This window comes from Coffea arabica, chromosome 4e (genome assembly GCF_036785885.1).
Source record: "Coffea arabica cultivar ET-39 chromosome 4e, Coffea Arabica ET-39 HiFi, whole genome shotgun sequence".
Lineage (NCBI taxonomy): Eukaryota > Viridiplantae > Streptophyta > Magnoliopsida > Gentianales > Rubiaceae > Coffea > Coffea arabica.
Window position 1 is genome coordinate 40,498,610 of NC_092317.1, and position 9,048 is coordinate 40,507,657.

General features: G+C 33.4%; 1 protein-coding gene across 1 annotated transcript; it reads left to right on the top strand.

Annotated features, from left to right (window-relative positions):
* Positions 1 to 3,247: 3,247 nt before the first annotated feature.
* LOC113741489 (protein ANTAGONIST OF LIKE HETEROCHROMATIN PROTEIN 1) lies at positions 3,248 to 8,744 on the top strand. Its single transcript, XM_027269021.2, has 3 exons — positions 3,248 to 3,619; positions 6,858 to 7,253; positions 7,680 to 8,744. Exons 2-3 carry the CDS (start codon positions 7,076 to 7,078, stop codon positions 8,711 to 8,713), a joined length of 1,212 nt encoding a protein of 403 aa, XP_027124822.2. The 5' UTR covers positions 3,248 to 3,619; positions 6,858 to 7,075; the 3' UTR covers positions 8,714 to 8,744.
* The last annotated feature ends 304 nt before the right edge of the window (positions 8,745 to 9,048 follow it).

The following is a 9,048-nucleotide window of genomic DNA, read 5'->3' on the forward strand; positions in this document are numbered from 1 at the left end:
AAAAAAATTGAAACATAATGTTCAATAAAAAAATCCACTTTAACATTATACTTGGAAGTCAAATTTTGATGGAAGTTGACATGTTGGAGTTTTGCTTGATGATTAAATTTGGACTTCTTGTTTATTTCAATGTTATTTAAGAATTGAGATTATGAGTTGTGACTTAGGATTACGAACCTTTTTTTTGTATATCATGTTTGTTTGAGTTAAGTTAATTGAATTTGTTTGGCAAAATATATAGGATATTATTTTGTTACAATAAATTTTTAGAGAAAATTAAAATATTTTAACTCACTATTGACATTTCAGATTTTGGATATTACCGAATTACGAGTTCTCTGATCCAATTTAATAACTAAAAGTTGGATGGTAATCAAATATTGATATTAAAAATTGATTCCCAAATTATTGAAAATTTTTTATCAAATTTCCTGATTACCGACTAATGAACACCCCAAAAAATAAACATCATCTAAAAAAAGTAATAGGCCACGTTACTTCCCTGTCAGAAAGCGCAAACATCTCTGAGTAGTATCCTCTTGTTGACACGATTTTTAGGACGGTCCCGCTTTACATGGTGTGGTTGTTTAATAACGATTACTGGAATTTAGAGTTTAGATCTAGGGTTGTGTCAGGTAGACGTGGAGCCTTTTAACTATAGCCCAATTTGATAAGAGCCGAAATATTTAGGGAAAAAGTCCCAATGACCCTTGAACTTTTGTCCTAGAGAACTTTTGGCCCTTCAATAATTAAAAGTAAACTTTTGGCCTACAATTTATCAAAAAGTGCCAAATGTTGGTCCTTTTGTCAGTTCCAACAGTTAAGAATGATGGAAAACATCATCACGTGCGTTTCATGAGGAATTAGCAGGGGCATTCTTGCCTCGTTAACTCAACAGTATATATGGAGTAAAAGGCAGCCAACCTCTTTACTCCATGGAAGATGGTCTACCCATAGCAAAGAAAGACCCTCTCCATTGCAGTCCACAAGGATGGGATGCAACGCATTGCAACCTCAACAACCAAGGGAATAAAAGTCAACTATAACCAGTCTATCACCGGCATTTATCAATGAATCCACAAGTTCTTGTGCAGAATGGATCTCAATCATGTTGGCCTTAAGAGTCTTCTCTCACAATCTCAAAGCTCTGCAAACACTAATTGATGCTTGTACCTAAATATATTCATAAAAATTTGAGCTATGTAACTTTGAAGCCACACATAAATATTTAAAGTAAAAAAAATTTAAAAATGGTCAAGAACATGATTCATACCCTATAATAAAAAGTAGTTGAAGCTTTGACATCCCAATAGGTTGAATTTAATCCATTCGTTTCCTTATGAAATCTTTTAATCTTCAATCTGAAAACTGGAGCGCCCCAACAGATGAAGAAACCCCTAAAGACCCCTTGGCTTTAGGATTAAGAAGGGTATCACTTGAACCAAAAACACACAAATGAGTCTTCAAACAACAAGCCATTTTTGATACCTCCTAAACAAATATTTCAAGCTTATAACATTAAAAGATTGAAAACCCAGAAAAACCCACTTCTCTTTTTGGATCAAGAACCATTCTTTCTATCCAATGGATATGAAATTCCAAGAAAGATACCTTCTTTGTTGCTCAAATTCCAAACTTGTAGCTTTGTACCTAGAAAAAACACAAAAAAAAAAGAAAAAAAGAAATCCTTTGTTTGACAATTTATTTATTTTTTATGGTTTAGACCTAAAGAGATATGATGAGGCTTAATGGAGGAACAGGGAGCAAGAAAGCAAGGTGAAGGGGGTAATAAACAACTAAAATAATAGAAAGGGGAAAAGGGATATTATGATGCTTGTTGATCTTGAACATTGTTCGATTTTCTTGTCCGAGAGATTTAGACACGGGAAGTAAATTTCTTTCATGTTTGAAGTAAAGAAAAGGGGCTGTAAAATACTCCTTCAATTAGGGTTTTTTTTACGGCCTTTCACTCGATGAATTCTCATGGGTGGACGAGAATGCCCCTATTAATTCCTCGTGATTACACATGGTGTTGTTTTTCATCATTCTTAACTGCTAGAATTGACAGAAGGACAAACATTTAGCACTTTTAATAGATTGGGGGCAAAATGTTTACTTCTAATTATTGAAGGGCTAAAAGTTCACTTGGACAAAAGTTGGAGGGTCATTGGGATTTTTTTCCCAAATATTTGTTGGTATGTGGTTTGTAAGGGATAAATTGTCAGCTTCTTTTCTTTGTTGACTTATTACTTTTAGTTTTTTTAAAGGTTTTGCATTTATTTTTTAACAAAAAATAAAATTTCATTAACGAGATGGCAGAAATCATTCGCATGATTTGATTTATATCACAGAAGTTTGCACTAATGACAAGTTAAACATCCTTTTAAAATAATAACATATATGTAATTTAACAAATTTAATGATTTGAGAATTTTAAAAAAAAATTTCAAAACTTTTGATAATAAGATAAATCGCTACAATTCCCTTCTATATATGTTACAATCGCTAGATTTATTAATCAACTCTAATAATAATTATGGGATTGGTAGAGATAGGTGGTCTGCTAATAATATATATATATCCTTACTCTCTCTCTCTCTCTCTCTCTCTCTCTCTCTCTCTCTATATATATATATATATTCGTGTATTTTAAATGTCTGTTTTCGAAAAGATTGTATATCAATTCATTTGGGATTTGAATAGATATTATAGCCGAGGATTATAAGGGTCTTGCTATTCCCTTTTGCTAATTGTTTAGAAGCTAATATGACTATATTTTGAGACTCAAAGTCAAGTAGTTGATTGGCCGGAGAAGCCTACAAAATTACATAAATGTCTTTGTTAATATTTACTCAATAAGCATAATGACAACCCTTTTTCCTTTCAAAACACTTGGTTGTTCCATCCATCGATGCACATGCGATCGGATGCGTTCAAGCAGTCCTTGTTCACAGTTTTGTCAGTATATATTTTTTACTATTTTAGTTCTAACTTAGAATTACTTGTAATTAATTATACAGGCACAGAAAGAATCCGTTGTTGGGTCAATTATGGGAATTTTCTACGAAAATAGCTAACACATACAAAAGCAATACATTATATAGACAAATACTATCTATAGAATCAAATATAATTTCAACTAAAATGATAGATACGTCTCAATAACACCATCCGATTAATTGTGTATTGTACATGCACAACTATGTATTGGTTCAAATGTATAAAATTAGTAATCTTTTACGCCCCTTCGTTACTTAACTTTCACATAACATACTAGCCTCTAATATCTTAATAAGGTGATGTATCAATTGAAATACTAATCTCCAGGCTCCTAAGTAAACTAAATCGTTAAATCTTGGATCTCTCTCAATCTTACAAGTCGCATGCCAAAAAAAAAAAACTCTCTCTCTCTCTCTCTCTCTCTCTCTACGCACACTTATCCACAAATCAAACACATAAAAAAAAAAAAAAAGAGCAAGCGGTTAGACGATTGAAGCTTGGCAGTCACACATTTATCCACAAATCAAACACATAAAAAAAAAAGAGCAAGCGGTTAGACGATTGAAGCACAGCAGTTTCATAAAAAAATTTTAACCAAGGGACCACGTCTTTCATCGAGGTATTTTCTTGCTTTTAATCATATTAAATCAATGCTTTGTTGCTTAATTTTCTCTTGTTTTGTTGGTTGTTAGTGTATTGTTGAAATTTGGGATGGATCATGAACAAGGAGGGGGGAAAAAATAATGGTTTTTGTGTATGCCCTCCATATGTTTGAAAAAATGCCTCAATGGAAACTAAGTTGAAGAAATGAATTTTTAATGAAAAATTTTGAGTTTTTTTAACCTAAAAAGCAAGAAATAGGTTTTTTTAAGTTAGGGACTGTTTTGCGTTAATTCATCATTTTTTTTACTGTTTCTTGTTAAATTGAATTTGCAGTTGTGTTGTAGATTTCGTAAGGGTCGTTTTGCTATATTTTCCATGGATTTTTGTGATGGTTTAGTTGAGTTTTAGAAAAACAAAACCCGACTGTAAATTCATCATTTGACCCCTTTTCGTGCATTTTTGTCAAAAATCAAGTCCGGAAATGAATTCTACACGAAAAATTGAGTGAGGAGGTGTAATTTGGTGAATTTTTGCGATCGGTAGCAAGCGGTGGTCCGATGGTGGCGCCGCTGCCAGCGTCCGCCATGATTGTCGGCAAGAAGCTTGGTCTGGCCGGAGGTGAGGAAGAAGAAAAAGAAGAAGAAAGAAAAAAAAAAAAAAGAGAGAAATAAAAGAAAAAAAGAGGAAAATAAAAAAAAAGAGTGGGCTTGGGCTTGTTTCTTTAATTCGTATGGGCTTGATTTTATTTTTCGTTTGAGTTTCACGTAAGTTTGGAATGGTTAAACCCAATACATTTGTTAGTTGGGTTACTCGGCATTTAGTTAGGTTCTTTCGTGTTTTTTAACAAGGCAATCTTCACTTTTCTCTTGGGCCAAAATTATGTGGCCCAAATATCAAATAGTCCAAATTTGTTTTGTTTGCATTCTTCTTAAATTAGAAACGATTTTTTCAATTTGGCCCCTAAACTTTTGAGTAATTTTATTGTAGTATAAAAATTTTAGATTTCTTTTATTTCAGCCCTTAATTTAATTGCATTTTAGCTCATAAACTTTATCTTTATTTAATTTTGACCCCCTAAGTTTTTAAAATTCTATTTTTGACCCAAATTTTTTTTATTTTTACAATTTAGTGCCTAGTAGTTTTAGGATTTCTCAATTATAATTGTCCCTTCCTTTAATTATTAATTATGCTTCTCTTGCATGCATTTAAAATGTAATTTTTGAGTGTTTTGAGTTTATTTACATTTTTAAACATAATAATGTGAATTTAGTACATTTTTTTATATTTCCAATTAACTTGGTGCCATGACCCTTTTGTTGATTTTGAATATACACATGGTAACCTTACCTCATTTAGTCACCACTTCAAATGGGAGGTATCTTTTATTATCTTTTGGATTTTAATTACATGATCTTATGTGCTCCTATATGTTTACATGTATTTATATGTTTTCTTTTATTTGTTTATTTTAAATTTCTATTCAATTTTTATTTATTTTTAGTTAATTTTTATAATTATTTGGGATGTACTTAGATACCTCAAGATGTAATAGATAGATAATATTTTCTTTTTCTTTTTTCATTTCTTTCTTTTACAAAAAATTGTAATTAGATAAACCAATATAATAGATAGGATAGATAAATTAATTTTGTTATATTTTTTCATTTTAGATTGAAGTTAGACCCCCAATATAATCAATGGATTTTGTGTGTTTATGTGTCTTATGTGCTTATGTGTTATATCAGCTTTCTTTAGGATTTTGCATCTAAATATCATGCCTACGTGCTATATGCTCTATGTGACCCTATGTGTTTATTTGTTTTAATCTATCTTTTATATGTTTTATTATAAATGATGAATGCATGACGTCACTACACTAGTCCAACGCTAGTTGTGTTTTTCCTTTCGTGTTCTTACTAGTCCAACCCAATTCAGATTATGTTGCTGCATCGAAAATTAAGCTTGAAACAAGTTATTACAGTGTTTCAAAGTAAGGGAGTTGATGAATATACATAATGACAGCGATATTGCCTGTGGAACATTGGAAGTGAAGTAAAGAGATGTCATTTTTAATTATTTTTTCATTGTCATAAGATTTTAATATGTATTAGATTTCTATTTAGTTTAGTTTGCTAGATTGAATGGATTTGGAGGTTGTTTTTCCTCATTTGTGAAGTTATTGGTTGGCTCATATGTGTTTGAGTTTTCAAAGTTGGTTCATATGCGTAGGGAATGTATACAAAAAAGGAAAACACCAAAGTGCATGTACTATTTATGATATTTAATGTTATATATATTTAATATGTATTTATGACATCATGATGACTTCACTCGGTTCTTATACCAGTCTGACCGTGGTCGAACCCATTGACCCTTGACCCCTGAGCTCGACCGAGTCACCGAGTCATTACCCAATCCAAGTTTCAAAATATAGTTTGTGACAAGACAATTTTCCTTGGTTTTTTAGTGTTTCAACTTATAGAGATTACTAATCAAGAAACAATTGATTATGAAACAACTTTTCCTAAATTCATAATGTGAAGAAGGATGTTGATATCCATATTTAATGGTGTATTGGTTTCTTCTAGTCAATTTCTTCTTACATACAACTTAGAGTTTGGCTCTGGACTTCAGGAGTTGATTATTGGGATGTCTGCCCAATCTTATTGGAATCTACTGGACAGAGAAAATGATCTCACTTAACTTAAATTTAAAGTTGTTTTTATCTTTTAATTATTTGGTTTCACTTAACTTTTGCCTTTTCTGGAGTTGGTTTAAATGATGAATATCTTGGTGAACTTGCTTCAGGAGTTTGTGTTTGATTTGCTGGTATCAGATGAGGATGAAGACTTGGAAAGAGTTTTTTTAAGTTATCTAGTTACCTAATGATGAAGATGATGATAGGCCTTCATTGATGTTGGTTGGATATTTTGAACTGGATTCTGGACTTTTATGTGAATGTTTGTTTGTTGGTTCTAGTGTCTGGAATTCTAATTGGGTTGACTTTTATGTTGGTTCTGATTCTAGAATTTGGAATTTTAATTTAAATTCTTATGATTTTAGTGTGGTGATGATGGAGTTCGTATGCTACAGATGATTTTTCTTTGAACTTTTGAATTCTTTTTTCAGGAATGAGGATGCATTTATTTATCTTAAGAGTCCTGCTTTATAATTCCTAAAATATTGTGGAAATCTCCTATTTTTTTGGGAGATTTTGAATATGTATGGCATGTGATGTGTTCTCCTGTTGGCAGGTACGTAATATTTTTAAAAAGAAAAAAGAGAACTGTTGAACCGTGGTTGAACCATGACCTGGCCAATCATCCGGTTCATTTGCCAGTCCGAGTTTCAAAGCATTGCTCTAAAGGCTGTTAAATTTTTTCTTTAACTGGAGAGCGCAGAAATTGTCCCACCTACTACTAACTTGTAAGTAGTAACTGCTAAGGTCGAAGAATTCTGGTGGCTGTGAAAGATGGTCCCTCCTAAGAAATCCAAGAAAAAGAAGAATGATTCAAAACAGTTAAAGAAAACCAAGAATAAGAAGAAGGGCAAGCCCAAGAGTATAAGACCACCAGTACCTTTGGAAAATGGAGCCGCCATTGATTCTGATTGGTGGAATTCTTTCTGGACTAAGAACTCTTCGACCCCAGGTATCCATTATTCTTTAATTTCTTTCAAAAAAAAAAAAATTCGTTTTAGAAATTCTTGTTTCATAGGATCCCACTTGAAAGTGTCCTCCTCAATTTCGGTCATCCTGAATCCACAGTTGTCTAGACTTTGGATTTTGGAGTGTTATGTAGGCCATTCTTCTGCAAGGCCCAAGTGTTAAACATATTTTGAAGTGAAATTCTTTTATGCCTTGTGTTTCTTGGTTCAGCTTGTTTTTCTTTGTTAGGCGAAATATGATAGAAGTCAAATTGAACCAGTTAAAGAAAACAAAGGGGTAAGAACAGCCTTTAGATGTTAAACCATTAAAGCAAGCTAGAATTAGCTGGGCATATTATGTTTTCATATAGGGATAGCTCTTAAGTGATCAGCTCATTCAGTTCTGACTGAGATTTGGCTCAAATTTTCAGATTCCAATGTACCTTCTGATGAAGAAGAAGGATTCAAATATTTTTTTCGCGTATCAAAAAAGACTTTTGAGTACATATGCTCACTTGTTAGAGAAGATCTTATCTCGAGGCCTCCTTCTGGTCTCATCAATATTGAGGGAAGGCTTCTCAGTGTGGAGAAGCAAGTTGCTATTGCTCTAAGAAGATTGGCTTCTGGTGAATCCCAGGTTTCTGTTGGAGCTTCCTTCGGAGTTGGCCAGTCCACTGTTTCCCAGGTGACATGGAGGTTCATTGAAGCACTAGAAGAACGTGGCAAGCACCACCTTAGTTGGCCTGGCTCCAGTAGAATGGAGAAAATCAAGTCTGAATTTGAACTGTCTTTTGGCTTACCTAACTGCTGTGGCGCAATTGATGCGACACACATTGTGATGACACTTCCGGCCGTTCAAACGTCGGATGATTGGTGTGACCAAGAAAATAATTTCAGTATGTTCTTGCAGGGAATAGTTGATCATGAGAAAAGATTTTTAGATATTGTAACAGGTTGGCCAGGGGGAATGACTGTGTCCAGGCTATTCAAGTTTTCTGGATTTTACGAACTTTGCAAGTCTGGTGATCGGATGAATGGCGATATCAGAAGGTTATCTGAAGGAGCTGATATCAGAGAGTATATAGTTGGTGGTGTTGATTATCCTCTTCTTCCATGGCTTATAACTCCCTATGAAGATGATGATGACCTTTCAGCTGCCATGCTGAATTTCAATAAGATGCATGAGGCTACAAGATCGGTTGCTGTAAAGGCATTCTCGGTGCTCAAGGGCAGTTGGAGAATTCTCAACAAGGTTATGTGGAGACCTGATAAGAGGAAATTGCCGAGTATTGTCTTAGTCTGTTGTTTACTTCATAATATAGTTATTGACTGTGGAGACAGTTTGCATCCAGATGTTGCATTGTCCAGTCATCATGACTCAGGTTATACCGGCCAGAGATGTAAACAAGTTGACCCTTTAGGGCAGCTGTTGAGGGACAACTTAGCTAAATACTCGCTTCATTGAAATGAAGGCTTCATGCACTTGATTTATCCAATTGTTCTTCTATTCCAAGTTCCATGTGCTGATCTGACCTATTCTTATGTTGCAACCCGCGAATGAATCTTCATTACTGTGTAAAATGTAGTGGTGATTATATATATATATATTTGTTTATATTGACTGCATTCTGTGGATAATCGTTCTTGATTGAAACCATTTAATTCGTTTGTGTCGGACCCTTTCAGTTTATGACCAACGAATTTGAATAAAAATCAAGGAGATACCTTTCTCCTGTGTTTCAAAAAGTGGTTTTTTAAACTGCTTACCATATGACTCTGTGTAGCTTAGCTACAATGGTT

Excerpts from the sequence above, each read along its gene's own strand:
- LOC113741489 (XM_027269021.2), top strand. The coding sequence starts at position 7,076 with ATGGTCCCTCCTAAGAAATCCAAGAAAAAGAAGAATGATTCAAAACAG. Across the intron at positions 7,254-7,679 it reads TAAGAACTCTTCGACCCCAG|ATTCCAATGTACCTTCTGAT; the intron begins GTATCCATTATT and ends TCAAATTTTCAG.